Below are 27,375 nucleotides of genomic sequence, written 5' to 3' on the forward strand. Positions count from 1 at the left end.
ATATGTGCGCCGGAGGGGGAAAAGCAGCGGGAGGGGTAAGTAAACCCTCCCCCCACCCTTAAAGGAACCCCCACCCCAGTGCCGGACCGTTCTGTGCAATGTTTCCCTGTGTTCTATTAGGAGATCTTTACTATTCTATCTTACTAAGCCCAACAGTCTATGTGAGGATTAATTTATCTTTGTATTTAATAGTACAAGATAAAATGTAGAAGTCAAAGGCTTCCCAACTGATATTTGTATAGTTATGTTAAATTTGAGACCTGCCTCATGAAATCAAAGCGATGTACAAGCCACAGCATTTGGGAGCAAATAGCATGATTCTTACCATAGGATGCAGTAACATTCCACAGAACGACTGCTTCTGTTCTTGAAGAGGGAATTGTGCTTAAGAGGTACAAACAGTCCTGATGCACAAACAGTCCTGATGCTACCAATCATTCCAACACTTCTCCCTCTGATCTAGTTCAGAGCCACAAGGCTTTTTGTTGTTCTTGCTGAGACAAATGAAAATGGCTACCCCTTTGGCAGTTTAATAATTGAAACTTATTTTATTTACTTCTTTCCACTAAAATGGGTACTTACTTCAATTCTTTGCTGAGCACTATATTAATTCTGTCTTTTAAAGGGCGTTTGTCCTCAGGAATGGAGAACCAGGTCTTTTTCCCCATGATCACTACATTTTGTTTTCCTGTACAATAAAGAAAATACATTTAGCTTTATGATGCAGTGACATCTAGTGGTGGCATTTCCTCTTTCAACTCTATTTAAGCAACAGGGTCACAATCCTCAAAACACTCTGAGCACCATTGGATCTTCACTGATAAGAACTGGTTTGAGAAACACAGTTATTGAAGAAGATTTATGACATGCATTAAATAATGCAAGAGCCACTGTAGCAAAGTGGCTAAGAGCCATGAGCCAAGTATAATCTCTGCTACAGAGTTGATAGATGGCTTTAAGCAAACCCCTGCCAGCTTTAGCCCCATATTTGCAATACAGAGATAGTAAGACTGCCCCACTCTGCAAGACTGTTGTATGGATTACTGAGATAATATATGTAAAGCACAATCCCCCTAAATTACTATACAAGTATTATTAAAACCACCAGTTTAGGATATGGACCTCATCCATAGTATTCCACAGAAGGATGTTGAACTTCAACTCAACTGGGACTAGTTATAGAGCCTGACCTGAAGTGTTAACCAATAAGCATGTAGAATGCAACTAAGCAGTTCCTATACAGGTGTTGCTCACAATCCAGAACAATTATTTAGGACTGTGGTAAAAAAGGTGTATGACTGGGATCTGTGAAAAATGGGCCTTGGCAGCCAGCTATCTGAAGAACTGAGAGTTGGAACATGGGCTCACCAACCCACATTTCCTCTCTCAGAGTGGCCTCTTGGCAAGACTAGTAGCTGACAAAGGTTCTATGCCAGGGGTGTCAAACTCAAATCTAGTGGTGGGCCAGATTGGATTCCAATGCACCTCTGGGGAGCCGCACATAGCCTCTTGCTGCTTTCTGTTGCCTCCTGCCCGCCTCGCACCAGCTTGTGTCTTCCTCCTCCATCTCCCCCCACTCTTTCTTCCCCCCTCTCTTGTCCTGCCACTTAAATTAAAATTTCTTTCCCCTCTTCCTCCTCTGGGTTAGCACTCTGTGTGCTGAAGAGCCTGCTATGAGGATGCAGGGGGAAGGAGTAGAGTGGCCAACATCCTAATGGATCCAGACACTTTTTGATCCTTCACCACAAACCCCACAAGTGTGGGAGACAAGAGAGGAAAAGGGGTTGGGGCAGGCTTAGTCAGAGAGGTGGGGGATGGAGATGGATCAGACTTGACCGGGGTGGGGGTGTGGCGCAAGAGGATGGGAATGGGGCAGGCTTGATGAGAGAGAGAGAGAAAAAAGGGGGGGGGGGGAGAAAGAGAGAAAGAACACCTTCTTCATGAACCCTGCCACCTATGAAGATCATTTGGGGAGCTCCTGTTGCAGTTGCCACAGTGGTGGCTGGTCAGTAAGGAAAGCAGGTTAGGGATGTGCACGAACCTGTTTGGAGGCCCTTTTACAGGCCTCCGAACAGGATCAAACACTGCCGGTTTCGAAGGTTCGAACCTGGGGGGGATGTCTGCCTTTAAGGGCAGGGGAGGGTGCACCCCCCGGTGCTCGGTTTCCTATAAGTCTGTCGGGGTACCTCCCTGCTGCCCCATTGCCCCCATTATTATTATTATTATTATTATTATTATTATTATTATTATTATTATTTAACATTTATATCCTGCTCTTCCTCCAAGGAGCCCAGAGCGATGTACTACATACTTGAGTTTCTCTTTCACAACAACCCTGTGAAGTAGGTTAGGCTGAGAGAGAAGTGACTAGCCCAGAGTCACCCAGCTAGTACCATGGCTGCGTGGGGATTTGTAATCGGGTCTACCCGGTCCTAGTCCAGCACTCTAACCACTACACCAGGCTGGTCGGCCGGCATTACCAGAAGTACTCAACATGCCTATGAGTGTCACGGTCTCGCGTGCGCACATCAGATGCATGCACACGACATGTGCCCAACACATACAGGAGTATTGAGTACTTCCAGTAAAGGGGGCAATGGAGTGGCAGGGAGGTATGCTACCACCCCAAAGGACTTTTAGGAAACTGAGTGCCAGGCGGAGGGGGGGGGCCCAAGGCGCCAGGCGGAGGGGGGGGGCCCAAGGCGCCGGGGCGGAGGGGGGGGGGGGCCCAAGGCGCCGGGGCGGAGGGGGGGGGGGCCCAAGGCGCCGGGGCGGAGGGCCCAAGGCGCCGGGGCGGAGGGGGGCCCCCAAGGCGCCGGGGCGGCGGGGGGGCCCCAAGGCGCCGGGGCGGCGGCCCAAGGCGCCGGGGGGGGCCCCAAGGCGCCAGGCGGCGGGGGGGGGGCCCCAAGGCGCCAGGCGGCGGGGGGGGGGCCCCAAGGCGCCAGGCGGCGGGGGGGGGGGCCCCAAGGCGCCAGGCGGCGGGGGGGGGGCCCCAAGGCGCCAGGCGGCGGGGGGGGGGGCCCCAAGGCGCCAGGCGGCGGGGGGGGGCCCCAAGGCGCCAGGCGGCGGGGGGGGGCCCCAAGGCGCCAGGCGGCGGGGGGGGGGGCCCCAAGGCGCCAGGCGGCGGGGGGGGGCCCCAAGGCGCCAGGCGGCGGGGGGGGGGCCCCAAGGCGCCAGGCGGCGGGGGGGGGGGCCAAGGCGCCAGGCGGCGGGGGGGGGGGCCAAGGCGCCAGGCGGCGGGGGGGGGGGCCAAGGCGCCAGGCGGCGGGGGGGGGCCCAAGGCGCCAGGCGGCGGGGGGGGGGCCAAGGCGCCAGGCGGCGGGGGGGGGGCCCAAGGCGCCAGGCGGCGGGGGGGGGGGCCCAAGGCGCCAGGCGGCGGGGGGGGGGCCCAAGGCGCCAGGCGGCGGGGGGGGGGGCCCAAGGCGCCAGGCGGCGGGGGGGGGGGCCCAAGGCGCCAGGCGGCGGGGGGGGGGGCCCCAAGGCGCCAGGCGGCGGGGGGGGGGGCCCAAGGCGCCAGGCGGCGGGGGGGGGGCCCCAAGGCGCCAGGCGGCGGGGGGGGGCCCCAAGGCGCCAGGCGGCGGGGGGGGCCCCAAGGCGCCAGGCGGCGGGGGGGGGCCCCAAGGCGCCAGGCGGCGGGGGGGGCCCCAAGGCGCCAGGCGGCGGGGGGGGGCCCCAAGGCGCCAGGCGGCGGGGGGGGGCCCCAAGGCGCCAGGCGGCGGGGGGGGGGCCCCAAGGCGCCAGGCGGCGGGGGGGGGGCCCCAAGGCGCCAGGCGGCGGGGGGGGGGCCCCAAGGCGCCAGGCGGCGGGGGGGGGGCCCCAAGGCGCCAGGCGGCGGGGGGGGGGCCCAAGGCGCCAGGCGGCGGGGGGGGGGCCCAAGGCGCCAGGCGGCGGGGGGGGGGCCCAAGGCGCCAGGCGGCGGGGGGGGGGCCCAAGGCGCCAGGCGGCGGGGGGGGGGGCCCAAGGCGCCAGGCGGCGGGGGGGGGGGCCCCAAGGCGCCAGGCGGCGGGGGGGGGGGCCCCAAGGCGCCAGGCGGCGGGGGGGGGGGCCCCAAGGCGCCAGGCGGCGGGGGGGGGGGCCCCAAGGCGCCGGGGGGGGGGGCCCCAAGGCGCCAGGCGGCGGGGGGGGGCCCCAAGGCGCCAGGCGGAGGGGGGGGCCCCAAGGCGCCAGGCGGAGGGGGGGGCCCCAAGGCGCCAGGCGGAGGGGGGGGGCCCCAAGGCGCCAGGCGGAGGGGGGGGGCCCCAAGGCGCCAGGCGGAGGGGGGGGGCCCCAAGGCGCCAGGCGGAGGGGGGGGGCCCCAAGGCGCCAGGCGGAGGGGGGGGGCCCACGCGCCAGGCGGAGGGGGGGGGCCCCAAGGCGCCAGGCGGAGGGGGGGGGCCCACGCGCCAGGCGGAGGGGGGGGGCCCACGCGCCAGGCGGAGGGGGGGGCCCACGCGCCAGGCGGAGGGGGGGGGCCCACGCGCCAGGCGGAGGGGGGGGGCCCACGCGCCAGGCGGAGGGGGGGGGCCCACGCGCCAGGCGGAGGGGGGGGGCCCACGCGCCAGGCGGAGGGGGGGGGCCCACGCGCCAGGCGGAGGGGGGGGGCCCACGCGCCAGGCGGAGGGGGGGGGCCCACGCGCCAGGCGGAGGGGGGGGGGCCCACGCGCCAGGCGGAGGGGGGGGGGCCCACGCGCCAGGCGGAGGGGGGGGGGCCCACGCGCCAGGCGGAGGGGGGGGGGCCAACGCGCCAGGCGGAGGGGGGGGGCCAACGCGCCAGGCGGAGGGGGGGGGGCCAACGCGCCAGGCGGAGGGGGGGGGGCCAACGCGCCAGGCGGAGGGGGGGGGGCCAACGCGCCAGGCGGAGGGGGGGGGGCCAACGCGCCAGGCGGAGGGGGGGGGGCCAACGCGCCAGGCGGAGGGGGGGGGGCCAACGCGCCAGGCGGAGGGGGGGGGGCCAACGCGCCAGGCGGAGGGGGGGGGGCCAACGCGCCAGGCGGAGGGGGGGGGGCCAACGCGCCAGGCGGAGGGGGGGGGGCCAACGCGCCAGGCGGAGGGGGGGGGGCCAACGCGCCAGGCGGAGGGGGGGGGGCCAACGCGCCAGGCGGAGGGGGGGGGGGCCAACGCGCCAGGCGGAGGGGGGGGGGCCAACGCGCCAGGCGGAGGGGGGGGGGCCAACGCGCCAGGCGGAGGGGGGGGGGGCCAACGCGCCAGGCGGAGGGGGGGGGGCCAACGCGCCAGGCGGAGGGGGGGGGGCCAACGCGCCAGGCGGAGGGGGGGGGGCCAACGCGCCAGGCGGAGGGGGGGGGGGCCAACGCGCCAGGCGGAGGGGGGGGCCAACGCGCCAGGCGGAGGGGGGGGGGCCAACGCGCCAGGCGGAGGGGGGGGGGCCAACGCGCCAGGCGGAGGGGGGGGGGCCAACGCGCCAGGCGGAGGGGGGGGGGCCAACGCGCCAGGCGGAGGGGGGGGGGCCAACGCGCCAGGCGGAGGGGGGCAACTCTCTGTTCTAGGCATTACACCATACTGCTTAACAAAAAAAGTAGGCTTTTTTTTGGAGGAAACAGGCATGCGCCAGATGAGGACTCAAAGCTAGGTCAAATGAGTTAACATTACATGAGTTATTTGACATATTTGTATACTGCGCAAAACTCAAGCCTCTGATGATGCTTCTTTATAGTTTTACCACAGCCTAAGCCATGTTAAGTGATGCAGCAGGGAAATGCTTGACTAACAAGCAGAAGTTTGCCAGTTCAAATCCTCGCTGCTGCTATATCGGGCAGCAGCAGCGATACAGGAAGATGCTGAAAGGCATCATCTCATACTGCGCAGGAGGCGGCAATGGTAAACCCCTCCTGTATTCTACCAAAGAAAACCACTGGGCTCTGTGGGTGCCAGGAGTCGAAATTGACTTGACGGCACACTTTACCTTTAAGTCATACAACATTCCCTCAATCAGCAACTTGTAACTCTGACATGACAGCACTAGCACAGTTAACTAATATTTTCTACGTCATAATTCACCTCATAGTATCTTGCAATGTGGATGAGAGGGCTTTTCATCTGCTTATTTCCTGAACTGAACAAAAAGCAACAAAAAAATCTTGGCCAGTAGTATACACCACCCAAACTAGCATATTACCCTGTTTCCCCCAAAATAAGACATACCCTGAAAGTAAGACCTAGCAGTAATTTCTGATGTACCACTAATTGCCCTAGTGCATTTTTTGGGGCTAAAATTAATATAAGACACTGTCTTATTTTCGGGGAAACACGGTATTAGTGCAACGTGGGGAGGCGACAGCCCAAGGAAAATTAGCCAACATTACCTTCCTGCGTAGTAGTCTTAGTCATTTTCTGAAAATACCTAAACTCATTCCTGTGAGAAAAACAAACAAGAACACATGCTGGGATTATTATTATTATTATTATTAATTGCTCCTTCCATTCTCTCCCTTTCCTCAAACCCTTGGCAGCTGGTTTGTTAAATATCACGGCAGCTCAAACAGGTATGGGCTGGTTTCATTTCCACACAGCAGCATCTAGATTTTGCCTTTTAACTGATTACTGTTATCACACTTTCCGTAAGGTATAAATCAGAAATCTGAAGTCCACAGTAAGGACTTGATTATGGAAGTGGGTAAGCAGCTGACCAGCAATAAGTGCAGAATGAGCCCCCACCCCCAACCTTCACTGTGACTTAAATAGACAGCAAAATAGGAAAATTCCTGAGGCTAGATGTGCGAGTCTCTTGTAACAAAAATGCAGCCTCTGGCACCTTAGGGTCTAAGGCTTGGTTCAGGTGCAAGCCTTAGTTTGTGTTCACTGTCATGAACAAACTTCAGAGAGCTGCAGGGCAGGTGATGGATAGACATAAGCAAAAGAAGGAGGGAGCAAGCAAGCAAGGCAACGGATTGATCCATTCTCCTCCTGTTAGTGTTTGTCTATCACCTGCCCAAGTCAGGTAATGGACAGATGCAACCAGGAGAAGGAGGAATCATATAAGACAGGAAGTCCATCACACCCACCCCGCCCATGAAACAGAGGGAATTGATCACAGCAAGTCCATTCTCCATGGAGTGGAGTGTGTTGCTGGCTGGTCAGATGCCACAACAATGCACACACAAAACTAATGTAGATGAAGGACTAATGGCCACACAAAGCTATGTATGAATTTATTTATTTGATTGACTGATTGATTTCTATACCACCCTTCCAAAAATTGCTCAGGGCGGTTTACACGGAGAAATAAACAAATAAGATAGAACCCTGTCCCCGAAGGGCTCACAATCTAAAAAGAAACATAAAATAGACACCAGCAACAGTCACTGGAGATACTGTGCTGGTGGTGGATAGGGCCACCACCAAATTAAGCAGCCAACTCTTATCCTACATGGTACCTGAAGATCAATAGCACCAGGCAATAGGTTTGGAAATCAGAATTCCCCTCCTGACAATACATAGTGTATAACTAGCTAAACTTCAAACTGAAGATCTTCACACAAGACTTGATTGCATATTTGCAGCAATGCCCACAAAATTGATGCCTGGAGTGAAACAAATGTCAGGTTATGATTACAACATGCACTTTGAAACACTGATAGGAAGTTGGACTTTTGGCCCTCTGGAAGGCAGGAAAGAGAGGGTTAGGGTGAATCAAAGGTCAGAGACAGGTTTTGAAATTATCTACAGTTCAAAATGTCACACTTTTAACTTGCTACTACAGGTATTTCTTTTCTATTTTCATGATGCAAAAAACTCTGGAATCTCTTCCTAGAAAGGCTTCTCTTGCCCCTTTTCTGCCACAGTGTACGACCATTTACTGAACGATTGTGTCATATTGACTTTTTGCAATATGCCCTGAGCAAACAACAGCAATATCTGCACTTGGGTTTGTAAATGATTATGACACACATTGGGATCATAGTTACTCCCATAATTATATCTATCTTTCTATCTAAACCACTTTGGGAACTTTTGTCAAAAAGTGGTATATAAATATTCATCACATTCATATGTTAAAACATTTGCTTTGCTTTCTTTATATTTGCAAATCTGTATTTAAAAGGTTTTCCCCCACCCTGGAACTCAGACTGACTTAGTACCAGCACATTTCACATGACCGGTACCAAAATAAAAAATACAATTCACAGTGGCTTTCATAACATTTCAACATAACATAACGGAACCATGATTCAGGGAGCAGACTAGACAAGTTTAAAAAACAAGGGTAGGATTTGAATCAACTCCCGATTGCCCTTTCTATCCCCAAACACCCCCAGTTTAAGTGAAGAGCTAACCCTCAAACTATAATATAACTCTATATACCCCGAATATGAACTGGCATCAGTATATTGCAATACATGCTGAGATAATAAAAACGACAACTCCCAGCCTACACTTCTCCATTCAATCCAATTCACCCGCACAGACAAGAAACAGCACAGCATTCTGGGAGATGTAGTCTTTCCCGTTTGCTCCATAGCGCGGGAAAAAAGAAGAAGAAACAACATAACAACAGGAATGAGTCCTTACCTGAGCGGGGGCCAAGGAAGCTGCCCATCCTTGCCAATACCCATATTCTGGCATACAGCAGCAATGGCATTCAACGAACGCACCATAGTGCCTTCTTTCCTCTTGCAGCAATACTCGAGAGCGAACCTTTCCCCGCTTTCGACTTTGAACAACCCAGTAGGACGAAACCCCGCCCACACACGCAAAGCGCCTCCGCCTCTTCTGAAGGCGGAGCGGGGAAAAAACCCGAACGAAGAGTACATAGACTATAGTCTAGAGTTTCTATCAGTCTAGCCACAGAGGGACGTGTTTCTGTATGGCGAAATCCGGACCTCCCCGCCTCCTTGGGCTGCGCGCGCTTTTGCTGTCGTAAAGAGGCGGAGCTGAGGGACTCGGCACGCAGCCTTAGCGCGCATACGCGTAGCAAAGAGCGGGCTGCGGGGCGTCCTTCTTCGGGCCTCTGCCTGTCTTTCCTCGTCCTTCTCCATCTTTACTCTCTTCAGAGTTTACGGACATGCCGCGGGCGCGAAGGCCGCCCAATCCTGGCGAGCCCCGCGGGCAGTCGGTGTTGAGTAAATTTTTCCTGCCTAAGGCATCTTTGCAGGCGACCACTTCTGCCTCGGTTTCTGCTGCGCTCCTGCCTGCTGAGGAGAGAAGCGGAGGCTGTACGGCGGCTCCAGCTGCTGGTGCTGCTGCTGCTGGTTTACACACGGTGCGCTCCTGGCTGTGGGGGAAGCGGGTAGAAGCGTGTGTGCCTGTTTGTGTGTCACTGGCTCTGACGGTGACCTGACGCCCTCCGTGTACAACAGGACAGTCCAGACACGTCCCCCTCCTGTAACTTGCGCAGGCAACTCAGCGCTGCTGTCTGGGTCAAAGCAGGGAGGGGTGTCTCGGAAAAATATAAGGGCGCGTATATACCACACAAAGACATCTATCTATCTATCTATCTATCTATCTATCTATCTATCTATCTATCTATCTATCTATCTATCTATCTCAGGGTTGCTCAACTCTGGCCCTTCTGCAGATGTTGGCTTGCAACTCCTACAATCCCTGGCTATTGGTCTAGTGTGTGTGTATCTATCATATCTGTATAAACTTATATAAAATATCAGTGTATAGAGTGTGGAATGTACACACACACTCTTGCTCTTATTTCAAGGAACTGGAAAGGTGGCCCCTCTCCTTCCACACAACCCTGGGACACTGTGGGGGAACAAGCAATGCTTTGGGGGCTTTCTTGTATGTTCATGAAGGAAGAGTTGTGTACCCTCCCAATACAATTTATGCGATATCACTTTGTGGGTCAGGCGCTTTGGTTGCTCTCCGTATAAGCCCTTGGGTGATTTAGCAAAGCGCCAAGCCCATCACCAGCTTTGCTTGCAAGGAACTGCAGCCAAACTCCAAAGATGGTGGAGTAGGTAATTCACTGAAGGTGTGCGAGGCTTAATGGGATTAGAGCCCAGGTAGCTTTAAAGGTAGAGTGTGACTCATGTTGGTCTTGACTCAAGAGCCCTGTAGTTGTCTTTGGTAGAATACAGGAGGGGTTTAACATTGCCATTTTCTGCGCAGCATGAGGTGATGCCTTTCAGCATCTTATATTGCTGCTGCCTGCTATAGGTGTTTCCCATAGTCTGGGAAACATACCACCAGGGATTTGAACCGGAAACCTCTGCCTTGCTAATCAAGTCATTTTTCCGTTGCCCCATTAGGTGGCTACCAGGTATCTTTGCTTCTGGTTAAAGTCTTATCACACTATCCAATACACTGTGTTACAAAGCCCATGTTCACATTATACTTTAGCCTTGTGACTGGATCGCCTTGGCAGATTAGTTTTCGGCATCAATTAATACCAGGCTCATGGTTTTTTGAATACAAATGGAAAAATTGCATTTGTGAGCACATTTTCCCACTGAACTGTAAAGTTTTGTTCCTAAATAGACTTAGATCATAAATAGATCTAGGATTGGAGTAACAGATTGCAAAGCATTTTGCTATGCTGAAAGTTGCTTTTGAATTTTTAACTATACAGAGCCTAGCAGTAAATAAAGGAAAAATGTAAGGAATGTTGTCACGGATTGTCTAGTTAGATGACCTCTTACATCCCAGTTTTTAGATTAGACTAAGGTACATCAGGAAATTAGTCTACAAGGATCCAAGCCAGAGCATACCCAGCTAGATGAGTTTATATTCCTAGAGTAATGTACAGACAGTTTAACAAAGAACTTGAGAGGCAAAGTTTCTATTAAAAGCCTAGTTTAAATGATTTTTAGTAAAGCATAAAACGAACATCAAATAGAATTGATTAGATAGGACATTACATGACAAATTATTACAAGAAGCTTAGCCTCAATTCAGTGCCTTACTGCAGCTATACTCACAAGCTGTCTCAAAGCCAGGCTGAGCTTATTCTATTTTTATTATCCGTGACAGCATCAAAGCTCTCAGTATTACACTCTTGGTAGGTGTATCCTTGTTCATTTGGTCTCAGATTCCCCTTAGAATGTTCTGGATAATTCACATGTCTTGATTCATTTGCTACTTGCCTGTGGTAAGATAAAGTAAGTATGTGAGCCCAAGGTTCTCTCTCAGCCTTATCCTGGGTAGAAATATCACCTGAAAGTGCTGTCTCCAAGATATGGAAAGTTCAGTTTGGATTTTTGTATTGTGGTACTGATTTATTGTGGTACTGATTTACTGATAAGTTATCTGGCATCTTATAAGGGGCAGCCAGAATGCCTCTTCTGGCGTTCTCTCACCCCCTACCTCGCCCCAAACACACACTTGATTAGATAAGCATGTTAGTTGGTGTACAACTACTTAGACATTTCAAAATAAAATACAGGTGAAACTCGGAAAATTAGAATATCGTGCAAAAGTCCATTAATTTCAGTAATGCAAATTAAAAGGTGAAACTGATATATGAGACAGACGCATTACATGCAAAGCGAGATAAGTCAAGCCTTAATTTGTTATAATTGTGATGATCATGGCGTACAGCTCATGAAAACCCCAAATCCACAATCCCAGAAAATTAGAATATTACATGGAACCAAGAAGACAAGGATTGTAGAATAGAACAATATCAGACCTCTGAAAAGTATACAGTTTACTGTGCTTGATTGGCCAGCAAACTCGCCTGACCTGATCCCATAGAGAATCTATGGGGCATTGCCAAGAGAAGGATGAGAGACATGAGACCAAACAATGCAGAAGAGCTGAAGGCCGCTAATGAAGCATCCTGGTCTTCCATAATACCTCATCAGTGCCACAGGCTGATAGCATCCATGCCACACTGCATTGAGGCAGTAATTGCTGCAAAAGGGGCCCAAACCAAGTACTGAATACATATGCATGCTTATATTTTTCAGAGGTCCGATATTGTTCTATTCTACAATCCTTGTTTTCTTGGTTCCATGTAATATTCTAAGAGATGTGACTGGCCCAGAGTCACCCAGCTAGTATCATGGCTGAGTGGGGATTTGAACTCGGGTCTCCCCGGTCCTAGTCCAGCACTCTAACCACTACACCACATTGGCTCTATAGGAGTTTCCCATAGTCTGGGAAATATACCAGTGGGGATTTGAACTAGCAGCCTCTTGTTCCTGAGGCAAGTTACTTCCCCGCTTTGCCATTAGGTGGCCTGTGTATTGGGTACTGCCTGCTAATTATCAACCTCAGTTGTTCAAACAATAATTTGTACAAAGAATAGGAACACTCAAGTTATGTAATGGTTTTCTATTCAAATCAATTTGGGCCAGTAAGTTGTCAACCCCCCCCCCCCGCCCCAATAAAGTAAAAACTTTGTTTTTAATGAGAACTAAAATTTACAGTTTATTAATAACCTGTGGGACTTTCATAGTTAGCCATATGTTGTTAATTACTTTGTAAACTGGGCCAGCCAGCCAATGAAATGTCGTCAGGTAACAGATTAGTGGTTGTAGAGGGTGCTTACACCTGCCTCACCAGGCTCCCCTTTTGGCAACTCCACGCTTCTTGGTGCTCTGTTCCCTTTAGGCAGGGAGCAAAATGAGATCAGTGGCAGTGGGAGCGGGAACTTGAGTGATGGCTGCTGCTGCCACTGCAAATTATGAGGTAGAGGCAGAGATCAGAAATGGGGAGAAATTGATGCATGGGTTGGGAAGGGGGGAATTGGTGCACGGTGCACTCTTGAGTTGCAATTCTGCTGCCTCAGGCATTGTAGTTGGATACAAATATATATCCAGTTGCAGTTACTGGATATAAATACAAGATATCCAATGACTGCAGTAAGGAGTTTCCGTGTAGGTTGTTGTGTATAGTTTCTTGTATATGATGTGTGCATATCTTCTAGATGGTTCCACAGTACAAAAAAATCTGTTTAATTTACTATTTTGTAGATTAATGAACCTGCTGGAAAAAAGAGAAGAATTGCGGAAAGCAAAGAACATATTGCCACATGTTCAAAGCCTTTGCAGAATACAAGAAAGAAAGTATGGAATACAGTTAACTTGAACACTGGTGAGTTCTGAATAATGTGTCTGTAATTAAATATATATGTATGGCTTAGGTCCAAAAGTGCCTTTTATTAGTGGATATCTTTTCATGCACAGAAAATCTGTTTCTGACTTAGCAGAAGAAGGTTTCTTGAGAATTGTGACCTCACAACCAGAGGAGTCCTCCATTTGCTCAAGCTCTTGCACAAGACTTTGCACAAGTTTCCCCCAAAACATTTTCATGGCTAAAAGAGTGTTTATGCTACAGCCATGCTTTTCATATGTTAATGCAACCTTCAGTAAATCCCTGCTGGTATGTTTCCCAGACTAAGGGAAACATCTATATGCAGCGATATAGGAAGATGCTGAATGGCATCATCTCATACTGCGCAGGAGATGGCAATGGTAAAACCCTCTTTTATTCTACCAAAGAAAACCACATGGCTCTGTGGTTGCCAGGAGTCGACATCAACTCGATGGTGCAGCTTTACCTTTTTACCATTTGCACAAGAGTTTACAGAACAGTTCTAAGTCTTTTTCTTCTTGGTTGCTGAGGCCAGGGACATCTCATGGGTTATCCTCTCTCAGGAGCTCCAGGCAGGACAGAAAGTAAATAGTTAAAAAACTAAGCCACGGGCACTAGAGCCTGAGGGGGATAACTCTGCCCCAGTTCTTTCTGTCCTTGGCAAGCTCCAAGGCGGTCTTTTTCTAGCTCTCTATTTTTTGCTGATATTACTTCTTCAATTGACTTCCTAACTACAGTATTCCGTTCTCCAAATCCTTTTTTCTGTCCCTGATCCTTATTACTTGCTTTTACCTTACTGCTAACTGTTCTTTCAATAAAAATCTTATTTAAAAATGAAAAACTATTTGCTTACTTAAAAATGACAAAGAATCTTGTTGCACCTTAAAGACTAACAAATTTATTGTAGTATACTTTTTGTGGATTAGAACCTACTTCATCAGCTGCATGAAATGCTCTCCTCAGTTGACAAGTCTGATGAAGTGGGCTTTTGTCCAGAAAGATTTTTGTGAAAATAAATGTGTTTTGTCTTTAAAGTGTCTCAAAAATCATATTTTTGTTTCAACCGGCAAACATGATTTCCCCTCTGGAAGCTACCGTTTTTAGAAGAAAGAAATCCAGAGTGTTTTCCAAGGACAGAGCTACAATACCTACTTCAGACCTTCTGAGGTTCTCTGTTTCTATTGCAGCTTCTCCCTTATCAAGAAGTTGCTCGAGAAAATCAGAAAGAACCTATACAGCTGTAGCAACTTGGGAGTTGAGGAAGAGTATAGGTTTGAGAAGCACTCTTGGAATCCATAGACTTTCTTTCAGGGAGGGGGTAATCTCAATAGCTGGTAGAGTCACTGTACCAAACTCACTAGATTTCATTGATAGTGCTGTCAAAGCTAGCAGAACCAGCCATCAGTTTGACAAGGCTAATTCTCATGTACACTAATGAGTCCATACCAGGGATGTGCACTGAACCGGTTCAAAGGACCGGTGGTTCCACCAGTTTGAAAGTCGAGGGGTGCCGCTTTAAGAGCAGGGGAGGGTACGCTTATCCCTTCCGCCGCTTTCCCCCGCCGGCCTCCTTCATTAAGAAAGCTGATTGGGGCGGCAGCATACCTCGCCAGCAGGGAAAAGCAGTGGGAGGAGTAAATGCACCCTCCCCTGCTCTTAAAGCGGCACCCCTGCAGCCTTCAAACCGCCCCGCCGTGGTTCTGTGCACATCCCTAGTCCATACCTGAGGCTGCATATGATAATATGATAAGTATGTTTTCTACTTCCCTCTCCTGGGGCTAGAGATCTTTACTTTCTCAGGGTCTAAGGCAGGGAAGAGTCAGGCGTTCTTCTGCGTATGGTACCTTCCATGGCTGACTTGGAATTTATCTTTAGTTATACTTTGTATACTTTAGTTTTGTATTTAGTATACAAAATACTTTAGTCTTGTATTTTGTATAAATGGCTGATCACTGTATCTGAACCACTATTAAAGGCAATAATTAATTCTCCTACTACTACAACAGCATTTTTATTGCTTTTCATATAGTTCTAGATATGAGACTTAATAAACAAAGCAAGTTTATTCTATACATATTATAAATCACTACAATATGCAGCACAATCATAAGGACTTAGAAACAAGTTCAGATGAGTTTTTAGACTTGCTCCCTAGTAGGTGTATTTAGATTGCAGCCTTTGAAGCATGCCCGTAAAGGTTTCATAGAGCATGCTCAGTTAATACTTGCCCATTGATGATACTGAGATATTCTGACCTCATCATGCATAGAAGTGAAGGGGCAGAATTATTGTCTGAAGAAGGACTTAAATGATTAAATTCAGAATTGCATAATATATGTAATGCTTCCAACTTCTTTATGTTAAATGTAGAAGCTTGAATTACAAGATGGCCTTTTTATGTTTGCTAATAAAGGTGAGCCAAAGAAATGTACCAGTTCATGGATATGTTCAAAAACTTTTGATAAATTACGAGAATTTTCTAGCCACTTGGAGTATCCATGTAACAGAACTCATTCTGAGACTTTTCATGGAATCCAATCTGGAGATTTGAAAACTTACCAGCATTCTGCAGCTGGAAATGTGGAAACTAATGACATGCTACATCCACAGGACACTAATAAGGTAAGCATTCTTTTGGTACCTCTTAATTTAGCTATTAAAATACATTTTGGATCCCAACTAGCGCTTCTGCAGAGGCTCATGCAAGGGACTTAGCTGGATCAGGAACAAGCTTGTATGTTGCCTCTTCCCCTCTGCAACTGACTTGGTTGACTTCCTGGCTTGTTTGAATTTATTTATTTAAGCTCAGTGACCAAATAAAGTTGCTGTTTGCCATGAACATAGAAACATAGGAAGCTGCCATATACTGAGTCAGATCATAGGTCCATCTAGCTCAGTATTGTTTACACAGACTGGCAGCAGCTTCTCCAAGGTTGCAGGCAGGAATCTCTCTCAGCCCTATCTTGGAGAAGCCAGGGAGGGAAGTTGAAACCTGCTCTTCCCAGAGCAGCCCCATCCACCGTCCTCACACATTAAGTCTCCCATTCATATGCAACCAAGGTGGATCCTGCTTAGCTAAGGGGACAAGTCATGCTTGTTACCACAAGACCAGCTCTCCTCTCTATGAAACATTTCAAGTACATAGGAAAGCTGCTATATACTGAATCAGACCATTGGTCTGTCTATTGTCTACACAGACTGGCAGTGACTTCTCCAGGGCTGTAGGCAGGAATCTCTCTTATCCCTATCTTGGAGAGGCCAGGGAGGGAAGTTGAAACCTTCAGCTCTTCCCAGAGCAGCTTCATCCCCTGAGGGGAATATCTTACAGTGCTCACGTGTGGTCTCCCATTCAAATGGGACTAACTTAGCAGTCATGGGATAAGGGGACAAGTACGTGTGTGGATTGCTAACTGTTTGAAGGACAGGAAACAGGGTAGGTATAAATGGAGAGTTTTCACAATGGAAGAAAGTGAGAAGTGGGGTCCCGTGGGATCTGTACTCGGACCGGTGCTTTTTAATTTATTCATAAATGATCTAGAAGTAGGGGTAAGCAGCAAGGTGGCCAAATTTGCAGGTGATACTAAACTCTTTCAGGTAGTGAAATCCAAAAGAGATTGTGAGGAGCTCCAAAAGGATCTCTCCAAACTGGGGGAGTGGGCAACAAAGTGGCAGATGCGGTTCAAGGTTGGCAAGTGTAAATTGATGCACATTGAGACAAATAACCCCAACTTCAAGTATACGCTGATGGGATCTTAGCTGTCAGTGACTGACCAGGAGTGGGATCTTGGGGTTGTGTTGGACAGTTCGTTGAAAGTGTCAACTCAGTGCGTGGCAGCTGTGAAAAAGGCCAATTCCATGTTAGGGATCATTAGGAAAGGGATTGAAAATAAAACTGCTAATATTATAATGCCCTTATATGTGCGTATACATGCACTATGGTGCGGCTACACCTGGAGTACTGTATACAGTTCTGGTCACCACATCTAAAAAAGGACATTGTAGAACTGGAAAAGGTGCAGAAGAGGGCAACCAAGATGATCAGGGGCCTAGAGCACCTTTCTTATGAGGCAAGGCTACAACACCTGGGGCTGTTTAGCTTAGAAAAAAGATGACTGCGGGGCGACTTAATAGAGGTCAGCCCATTATCCCCTATTGTGGAGCACCTAGGGTCACAAAAGTGGGGTGGGTGGTAGGCACCCAGAGGTACCTACCACCCCCCAAACCCCAAGACAATCGGACACTCCTCTGATTATTGGTGAATTTTTAAAGTATTTTTGAATTCCTCATAGGGAATAATGAGGATTGCAGCAAATGTATAGCTTCACGTCAGGGGGAAAGGGGTGTCCTAGAGCAGAGTGTGGTGGGTGGTAGTTCCCAAGGTGGGCAAAGAAGCTATCAAAATTATTTGAAAAGAACTGGGCAAAAGGCTGATTTTTAAGTGATTTTTGAATTTTACGCGTCTTTAAGGTTTTTCTCCATAGAGAAGCATGGGGGTGGCTGGCACCCTCTGTGCACTAGACCACCACTCACTCTGGGCCTCCCCAGCACCCCACAAGTGGCTTTAAGGTTTTTCTCCATAGGGAAGAATGGAGGTTTCAGCAGCCCCATCATTGCACTTGGGGGGTGCTGGGTTGGCCAAGAGCAAGGGTGCCAACCACCACTATGGGTTGCTAACCCATGGGCTAGTGGGTTTTGTTCTTTCTGAAGTGTTCTGAGTGTAGATTCTTTGGTAGCTTATAAGATTTTCAGTGACAAACCATGAATCCATTCTCATATGCTAACCTTAAAGACACATAAACTTCGAAAATCACTTAAAAATCAGCCCTTTGCCCAATTCCTTTCAAATAATTCTGATAGCTTCCTTGCCCCCCTTGGGCACTACCACCCACCACACTCTGCTCTCGGACACCCCTTTCCCCCTGATGTGAAGCTATACGTTTGCTGCAATCCTCATTATTATCCCAGGTTTGCTAACTAATACCTTTGTGTCTGTGCCCTTACTCTGCATTCCTAGCACTGTCTGGCTAGTTGGAGGTTGTAGTAGATCTACTACTATAGCAATAGCAATAGCACTTACATTTATATACCGCTCTATAGCCGGAGCTCTCTAAGCGGTTTACAATGATTTAGCATATTGCCCCCAACATTTCTGGGTACTCATTTTACCGACCTCGGAAGGATGGAAGGCTGAGTCAACCTTGAGCCCCTGGTCAGGATCGAACTTGTAACCTTCTGGTTACAGGGCGGCAGTTTTACCACTGCGCCACCAGGGGCTCCTTGCGCCACCAGGGGTGGCGCAAGAGTACTATCCGCACTCTTCCAGTATTTTGGTGATATGAAGTTGCCTTTCTGTTCAAATACTTGTTGATTGCCATCTTCCATGGCTAGATTTTAGATTTGTTTGATTTTTGGACTAATCTGGTCTTCCTGTTTGACATAAGTCTATCATTGACTTATGGTCTGAAAAGGAAGGATAATTCGACATTAACATCTTGAGTATAGTTCAATCTAGATTAAACGAATATGATGTTATTCTGACTCAAAAAAATTATACTATTTACATTAATTTATGTATTGCTTTATATTTATGTGTTCTCTCTTGCGCACAGGAAAAAACAAGCCTTGGTAGAAGCCAGATTTCTGCATTGAACATGGGTTGTGAAAACACGCAAAATACGCCTAATGTATCTCTGAAAAAAAGAACCAAAAGTATATATACGCCGCTTGAGCTCCAGTTCATAGAAATGAAAAAGCAATATAAAGATGCTATTTTATGTGTTGAGTGTGGTTATAAATACAGATTTTTTGGAGAAGATGCAGAGGTAAAAGACTTCTGTCAGTAGCATTGCATTTGTTACTAGTTCACATTATACCTTCTGCATACTTTACAGGAACTTTCACAATGTGATGTCTCCAAAAGTATCTAAGCTCACTACAAACTAATAGGAACAGTCATGAATATCTGATGGAGGAGAGGCATGGCCACTGTAACTGCATGCTAATTTCAGGGGCCTGGATGGCCTCTGCTTTCCCTAATTCTGCATATAAGGCTTTGGCATTGTATTTTTTTTGAATAAAATGGCTGCAGTGCAGATTTCTGTATAGTCATGCCTTTGTAATTTAAAATATTGGTGCTTTTGCATCATATTGTCTCTATATTTTTTAAAAGCATAACTTGCTTGACATGTCAGATTGATATTGGCAAGGAAAAAGGTTTTTAAAAAACCGCTTATGTAGTTGCTTGTTCTGAGCAGCTATATCTCCAGATTTTTTAAAAAAATCAATTTATCAATATATTATTTATATATTTTTTAAGTTAGACTTCCTACTCCCCCCACCCCCTTGTAAAATATTACACCTATTTTGAAAGAGCTGTACTGGTTGCCAATTTGTTTCCGAATCCATTTCAAGTTGCTGATTATTACCTTTAAAACCCTTAATGGTTTGGGCCCTGGATACATGAAGGACAGTCTGCTCCAAGGGTTTCTACCTGCCAAACAATGTTGTCGGAAGCTCTTTTGTTTCATGTGCCAACACTGAGAGAGGCTAAATTGTTCTGCACACGAGACAGGGCCTTCTCTGTTGTTGCCCCCAGGCTCTGGAATGCTCAAGCAGTGATCGTCAGCTCTTTCACATCTGTGGCTGCTTTTAAAAAACAACTTAAGTCCTTTTTATTTGTTCATGTCTTTACCCCTTAGTGGCTACCAGGTGTCTCAGCTCTTTTGCTTCTTTTTGTCTTTTTTAAGGTGGTTTTTTTGGTGTGTTATAGTTTTTACTGTTTAAGGTTTTAAATGTGATTTTGGGGGGGGAGTTTTATTGTATTTTAACTTTTGTAGACTGTCTTGGGATGCCTTATGAAAGGTGGTATAAAAATCCAACAAAAAATAAATAAATGGGATATAAATGTCAATATTTAATAGATACTTGCTCATTAAGTATGTACTATATGAACATATAAGAGTTCCATGGATTTTATGGGCTGTCAGAATGAATTGCTGTTTGTTGTAATATTTTATAGATTGCTGCGAAGGAACTGAACATCTACTGTCATCAAAATCACAACTTTATGACTGCCAGCATACCAACTCATAGACTATTTGTTCATGTTCGGCGTCTTGTAGCAAAGGGGTATAAGGTTTGTTTTTTAACTAAATATCAAACTCTGTGCTATTTCAGCATACATATCAGAGTTACATAATGTTTTTCTTAATAAATAGGTTCAAATATCTATTTAGCACATTTCTATACGGTCCTATATAAAAATCTCCAGGTGGTTTACAATTTAAAATGCAACAATAATAAAAACATTAACATAAAACCAAATTAAAACATACATAAAAATATGACTTAAATAAATGATTGTGTTCTTTGCTACTACTTCCTGCTACGGCTTTCTCTGGAGTCAGAATTAGGTCTGAGCCAACGCTACTAACCTAATCTCATGTATGTTCTTGTGAGCTTCCACACTTGTTATGAACCTCCTTGTGTGTTCTCAATGTTGTCTCAATAACAGAACAATGTTTTGTTCTGTTAGATTCCTCTTCTGTGTAAGGGGATCTAACTTGCCAAGAACTTGTCTTATCCCATTCAAAAGCCTCCTTATCACAGAACAAATACCTTCTGGACATTGCCAGGGTATTGTTTGGACATATTACAGGCATGGGCTTTCCCCCTTCTTTTCTACATAGCTTTTATTGTCTAACAAAATATAATCTAAACACTATTTAATACTCTGAGCTCCTTGGAGGAAGAGTGGGATATAACTAAAAAAAAAAAAAAAAAAGTAATAGAGGTTTGGTATAAAATACTCTTATTGGAAAAGGAGGACAGATTTACATTGAAAAGGCTTGCATCAAAAAAATAACCTGCCGTCAGAAAAGGCTTGCATCAAGATAAATGCATAAATTAAAACAGATCTTCTTTGAAAAGAAAAAATCAGTAATAAATGATCAAGGCTTGAAAAACCCTCTCTCTGGAAAGACACTAGAAAGAATATTTTGGCCCTAAAGGCTAACTCTAGCTTGCATATAAAAGAGAGCACTTTAGCTCTTCCTGGCATCTCAAAAAGCATTCTTAAAATGAAAAAGTACAATTCAAAGCTGTTTCTAGTCTCAAAAGAGACTGGCTCCATCTTGAAAACACGTGACCAGTCTACTCTGCTTCTTTAAAGGCATCTTTAAAAGTTTGTTTTCTCAGCCAGCCCTAGGCCGGCTGTGCTCATGATTAAAAGTTTGTGTGTGTGCTCTGAAGCATTTCACCTAAATGGAGAACTTCCACTCCACCTGCCCCTCCTAATTCAAAGTAATTTACATTATTTAGTCCTTGTAATGTTGCTCTTAGTGGAGACAGAAATATTGTTTTGGTTATTTTCATTCTTTCTCCTCATTAAGGTCCAACTGGTCTCTTATCAATGGCATGTAAGGCCTTGATACATGTGCAGAAAAACTGCTGAACAGTTCATATGCACAAAAGTTATTGTTTCCAGTTTCCAAGCAGATCTGGCACAAAAATGGCTCCTCCTCATATCAAGCAGGAAGGCCAGAATTCTGTTTATCCATGACATTTCCCTCGGCACTGACCCATAATGAGTTGTTGTGATGCAATTACTTCAGTTGGCAAATTGAGGGGGATGGTGGTTTCTTCCCCCTGCTCACCACCCTCCTTGCTGGCTACCATGCAACCCCTCATCCTTGCCACTCTCCATGCTTTAGCCCTTGAACCATGCGCATGCTCTCCTCTCCTCAGCAGCAAGCCTTTCTGACTCCATCCATCCACAGCAGGCACAAAGGTGAATAGTGTAGAAGACGAAGTGCAGAGGAGAAGAGAGTAGCAGCCTCTGGAGAGACATACTAGACTACTTCCATTCTTCTGCTTTATTCTTTTTTTCAATACAGCGCGTGTGCCAAAAAAGTATGATGAAGGGAGGTTGCTGCGAAGGAAAAGTGGGGGAAATGAGAGTGAGAGACGATGACAGAAAGATAGAAGAGGAAGAAGGCAGCATGTGTGAGGCTGGGATAGAATGGCATTTAGTGCCCCACTTCAGGGCCCACTCACCTTTGTTTTCAGTGAGCACAATGAGATTTGAACAATACGGACAGTGCGTTCCTTATCTACATGGTGAAGTGAGTCTGTTCTGATCACTAGTATGATGAAGATGGAGAATGGGCTTATATACAAGAGGCTTATATATGCCTTCACATTACACACATTATCTTTCTACAAAGCAGCAATTTAGCCCCTAGCTCCTGCTGCTTCTCAGCATCGTATATGATCTCCCCCCACCCCACCCCCTTTTGGCCTTTGGTCTTGCTTGCTCCTTTGCTTTTTAGTCTGACTGTTCTATCCCAAATGACTAACAAATATCTGTAATGTCATCACATATAAGACATTATTTGTCCTAACAAAATCATTTGATTCACCATAACCAATTGAATTAAATGGCAGTGGGGTTTTCAAAAAGGTGCAGAGAACATGAAATGACCATGGGAACAAAAGCATGCAGAACAGCCTCAAACCAATGTCACTGTTATTTTTCACTAACTACATGATCTGTATTGTATGTGCCAATTTTGGGCGAGTTATAATTATTATTCACTGTGTGAGGGTTAATATACTTGAGACCATTTTCAGTCTGTCACTTCCTTTGTGGGCTCTCTTCTTGTCTGCTTTTCAGCTTATCTCTGTGTCTCCACACTTGCTTGCTTTACTCCTTGTCTGTATCCTCTGTTGAATGGTGGGCTACACTTTGTAAAATAGAGAGCACATTATTGCTTATTGGCTTAAGCATGTGTACACTGTCTCTGGAACAAGGAGCAAGAGAGTAGCATTGGCCTGATTTGTAATCCACACCCACTCTTAACACCACATTTTTTTGTGTTAAATTTAATGCTTTTAATTTCATTTCATATTTGAGTTTTATATTTTCTTTTTCTCTTGCAGGTAGGAGTTGTAAAACAAATGGAAACAGCTGCCTTGAAGGCTGTTGGTGGGAATAAAAGCTCTCTCTTTACCCGAAAACTAACTGCATTATATACAAAATCTACAGTTTTAGGAGAAGATATCCTTATAATACAAAAATAGTATTTTAATGTATATTGCTTCTTTTTATTAGGTGTCATTATTGTAAGCTTGAAGTAATCTGTGTTGAACCACATCCAGTCTTCCATTACAACATTTAATTCTATATTTGCTTTGTCTGTTACAGAGGTCTTATTCTCTCTGTAATTTTACTTGTTTTTCAGAGGCAGATAATTGGTTCCATATTAACCTGTTACATGCTTCCCCTTTTCTTGCCTCCATTGATCTTCAAGGTAGAAATAATAGGTTTTCCCAAACCTAGCAATGTTTCAGTGCTCTCAAGTGCTATCATAAGCAAGATCTGTAATTCAGCCATACTTATAATGCTGTGTATACTACTTCATCCATCTCAAAAAAGGCTTCATGGGGTGGAGAAAAGCAGTTGAAAATGATCAAGGGTGTTGGGACATCTTCCTTATAAAACAAGGCTAACTATTTTGGGACATTTTGGTTTGTAAAAAAAACAGCTTAGGGGAGACATTATAGAAGCTTATAGAACACATGAAGGTTGTTCACATGACCAAAATCCCTGGGGCTAGGGAGGACTGGGGAGAAGACAGGAGCCTTCCAACCTTCCCCCACATGACCAGCACTACTTGCAGTCTTTGCAGCACTGCGTGCCCATACAACCGGCACATGAGTGCCACCCTTCTTCCTCATTTTAGCCCAGGTAAAGAACCCAGGCTACCCAGTTGAAATGCTCCCGGATTGGTCTCATGACCAGCCCTGCCTGGGTAGGGCTGTGCTAGCCTGAGTAGGGCTGGTGTGGAAAGGGGGAAAATTATTTTTTCCTCTAATTCAAGGTGACCTAAAACCCTGATGGGCAGAGATTTAAGAAAAAAATTCCTACAAACACTCTTCACTTCAAGATGTGATAGTAATCTCTCTTATAAATTTTATTTCTTGAGGATGGATCTGTGTGATGATTAGCTGTGATTAAAAGAACCTCTATATAGAGGCAGTATATTTCTGAATACATATGCTAGGGACAAATGAAGGAAGGTAATTGCCATCATATCTTGCTGGTGTACTTATAGAAGTTGGTGATTATGGGAGTCAGAATTCCAGACTTATTGATCTAGCAAGGCGAATGTCATGTTCTTATTAATCCTAGGGTAAGCTAGGGTATGTTTTGTGTGACTGTGGCTAAAATAATTCGGTGGTTCTTAATGTAGTCACTCTTGGAAGAGTCCTTTCTGTCAAATGGTGGATTGGTTGGCAGCATATTTAACACTGTATTTACCTGAATCAAAGATGACTCTGAATTTAAGATGATCGCCTTAAAAAGTAGAGGTTAAAGACAGGCTATACCTGCATTTGCTTTCAAGGAACAGGGCTCTGAATTTAAGACAATCTCCTGATTTCTTATATCAAAAAACTTGGAAAAACCTAGTCCTGGGTTCAGGTACTGTGTATATAGTACTATGTAGCTGAATCACCAAGAAAAGCTACTTCAGTTGCTTATAAGAACAATGCAGAAAATCAGTTTTCCTTAACATTGTGTTAAATGTGAATCCTCTGCTGAAGATTGATAATCCTGTAGATTCATCAGATGAAATGCCATCTGATGTCTGCGATAACTATCTCCTCTGTATCTCTGAAAGCAAAGAAAGTTTAAAAGATAAGAGCAGGAATACTGTCATCGGCATTGTGGTAAGTGATCTTGAAGAATTTCTTGAAACCCTTTTGTAATGTAATTTATCTTAGAATTATTTTGAGGTTGCTTTGTGGAGGGTGGGGGCAGTTAATAAAGAAGTTAACAATATATCTATAATTTCATTCAGGAATATAATTTGTAAAATTTTTGTACAAGACCTATGTAGGAAAAACTTTGGAAATCTGTAGTTATTGGCGGTTGTTAACTTTGATGCTTGCCCTGTATTTTAGTTAGTTCATCTACAGCAGCAGTGGGGCCATGCCTGGTCACTAGGAGTGAGTGCAGCTACAGTGGCATTCTCTATATTCTAGGTTGGCAATGTGGAGAGATCTTTGAAGGCTGCCTGGACAGCTCAGACCAGCACCTAAGGATCATCCAATGAAGCTAATTCACACTAGGCTCAGAACCAACTAAACGTATAACTTAAGATCTGGGGCGTGCTCTGTTGAATCCATTAGAATGGGTTCTGCACCTGCGCTGAAGCCTGTCAGAGTACCACAGCTCCTCTCTGTGCTTGCGCCCTGCCCCACATGACCACATGGCTATTTAAAATGGGACGAAGTGCCAGTACTTCAGTTCCTTTGTGACGGCCGTAGTAATTGGTTCCCTGGTCACTGCAAATCCTCATTTTGGTTCCTTGATCTGAGTGAGTTCAATATATAACTCACTCAGTTATATATAAGAAAATAAATTCTATAAGAAGATAAATTATTCTGACCTTTGGACTGTGTTTTTGACTATGTATTTTGTGCAATGGACTATTTGAGGTGAAAGATCAGACAGATATTTTGGTTTTGAAAATGGAATGGCCATGGATGACCCTAAGTGTTTAGAAAAAAGAACAGAAAAAAGGATTTTTAAACGCTGCTCTAAATGCAAAGCGAAGTTACCCTCAAAAGATGGCCATGACTTATGTTTACTGTGTCTGGGGGAAGCCCTCAACACCTCCGCTTGTAAGGTTTGCCAGTTGTTTTCAAAACAAACGCTACACAACTGGAAGCTTTGTTTGAAGGCTGTGCTTTACGATGATGTATTAAGTTCGCCTGGCACATCTAAAGAAGGAACTCATCCATTTCCTAATAAGGATGGCTCAAGGGCTGAGGCTTCAACCCAGCCTTAAACATTCATCACCTACATTTAAATCTCCAAACATGGACACAAGTTTTGTCCACTACATCACTCTTGGCATTGAGACCATCAACGTTGAAACTTCTAATCCCACCGGTGTCTAAGTCAGCACTGATATCGAGAGTGGTTTCTTTCTCTCCCCCCCCCCCCCCGTTTGAATTTTTATTGATTTTAACAATATCTTAACATTCACATCACATTAAACAAATATTGACTTCCCGCTCACACCTCCTCGTGAATCACCAACTATAGAATTAACCCTTGCTATAATAATAATTCAAAACATATATCTTAAACCTTACAAACTCGATTTTGATCTACCCAACCTGCTAATATTACTAAATTTCAAACCCTGTTGTAAAATCAATATTAGGAAAATAGTTCTTTAAGTATAATAAGAATGGTTTCCAATCTTCTTTAAAGCATTCCAGATTTTGATCTCTTATCAGTACTGTAAGTTTTGCCATCTCCGCATATTCCAAAATTTTTATTAGCCAATCTTCTTTTGAAGGCAGTTCATTACTCTTCCATTTCTGTGCATATATTATTCTGGCCACCGTGGTAGTGTACATAAAGAATGTTAAGTTGGTTGTAGAAAACACTTCTTGCGTTATTCCCAGCAGGAAGGATTCTGGCTTCTTAGGAAATGTCATTTAAAAAAATTTCTTTAACTCATTCTATATCATGTCCCAAAAGGCCTTAGCCTTCCTACAAGACCACCACATATGAAAAAAAGTTCCTTCAGAGTGTCCACATTTCCAACATTTGTTTGAAACATTTTTATACATTAATGCCAGTTTTTTAGGTGTCAAATACCACCTATACATCATTTTATAATAATTTTCTTTTAAAACATAACATGCTTTAAATCAGTTTTCCATAATTTTTCCCAGGCTGCCATTTCTATATTATACCCCACATCTTGAGCCCATCTTACCATAGTCGTTTTAACCACTTCATCTCTTGTCTCCTCCAAAAGCAAGAGCTTATACATTTTAGAAACTAATTTTTCATCATTTTCACACAGCTCCTTCTCAAATCTCGACATCTGATCTTCAAATCCAACTTTAAGATCCTTCTTATAAACTTCATTTAACTGATGGTACTGAAACCAATTACTAACCAAATTTTGTACTTCAATTAAACTTTTTAACTTACAGTCCTTTTCCTGAAAACATAACAAATCCCTATATGTACCCCATTGCGATTGCATATTTACCTTTTTACGTACTAGAGAGAGCTTCAATCGGGGATAACCGTAACAGAGTTTTAGGTTCCAACCATTTTTTATATTTTACCCAAACTCTCATTAAACTCCTTCTTATATAGTGGTTAAGAAAATCTTTATGTACTTTACTTTTGTCATACCACAAATAGGAGTGCCATCCGAACCTTCTGTCAAATCCCTCCAGATCAAGTATTCTAGAATTTCTTAATGTTATCCATTCTTTTAACCACGTTAAACAAACAGCATCAAAATACAACCTTAAGTCTGATAGGGTAAGACTGCCTCTTTCTTTTGCATCTGT

At 46.1% G+C, this 27,375-nt stretch overlaps 2 protein-coding genes across 7 annotated transcripts in view; one reads left to right on the plus strand and one right to left on the minus strand.

The window, feature by feature from the left end:
* The window catches only part of DHFR (dihydrofolate reductase), a 37,351-nt gene extending 28,604 nt beyond the window's left edge, over positions 1-8,747 (minus strand). The window contains exons 1-3 of the mRNA XM_053291233.1: positions 8,506-8,747; positions 6,300-6,349; positions 583-688 (exon numbers count right to left, since the gene is read on the minus strand). Coding sequence (XP_053147208.1) covers positions 583-688; positions 6,300-6,349; positions 8,506-8,747 — 398 coding nt within the window. The remainder of the gene's footprint in view (positions 1-582; positions 689-6,299; positions 6,350-8,505) is intronic.
* A 251-nt stretch (positions 8,748-8,998) lies between these two features.
* MSH3 (mutS homolog 3) overlaps positions 8,999-27,375 on the plus strand; it is a 205,307-nt gene continuing 186,930 nt past the window's right edge. For 3 of the 6 annotated variants that reach the window (XR_008315277.1, XM_053291220.1, XM_053291224.1), the window contains exons 1-8: positions 8,999-9,196; positions 12,864-12,984; positions 15,398-15,606; positions 18,594-18,806; positions 20,003-20,119; positions 21,879-22,106; positions 22,924-23,041; positions 24,569-24,714. Coding sequence is in view for 5 of the 6 variants with exons in the window: in XM_053291220.1 (XP_053147195.1) it covers positions 8,999-9,196; positions 12,864-12,984; positions 15,398-15,606; positions 18,594-18,806; positions 20,003-20,119; positions 21,879-22,106; positions 22,924-23,041; positions 24,569-24,714 (1,350 nt within the window). In the remaining variant the exon portion in view is untranslated. Of the gene's footprint in view, positions 9,197-12,863; positions 12,985-15,397; positions 15,607-18,593; positions 18,807-20,002; positions 20,120-21,878; positions 22,107-22,923; positions 23,042-24,568; positions 24,715-27,375 lie in introns of those variants that run through there. The other 3 variants (XM_053291222.1, XM_053291223.1, XM_053291225.1) reach the window with 3 other exon arrangements.

This window comes from Hemicordylus capensis, chromosome 2 (assembly GCF_027244095.1).
Source record: "Hemicordylus capensis ecotype Gifberg chromosome 2, rHemCap1.1.pri, whole genome shotgun sequence".
NCBI classification, from domain to species: domain Eukaryota; kingdom Metazoa; phylum Chordata; class Lepidosauria; order Squamata; family Cordylidae; genus Hemicordylus; species Hemicordylus capensis.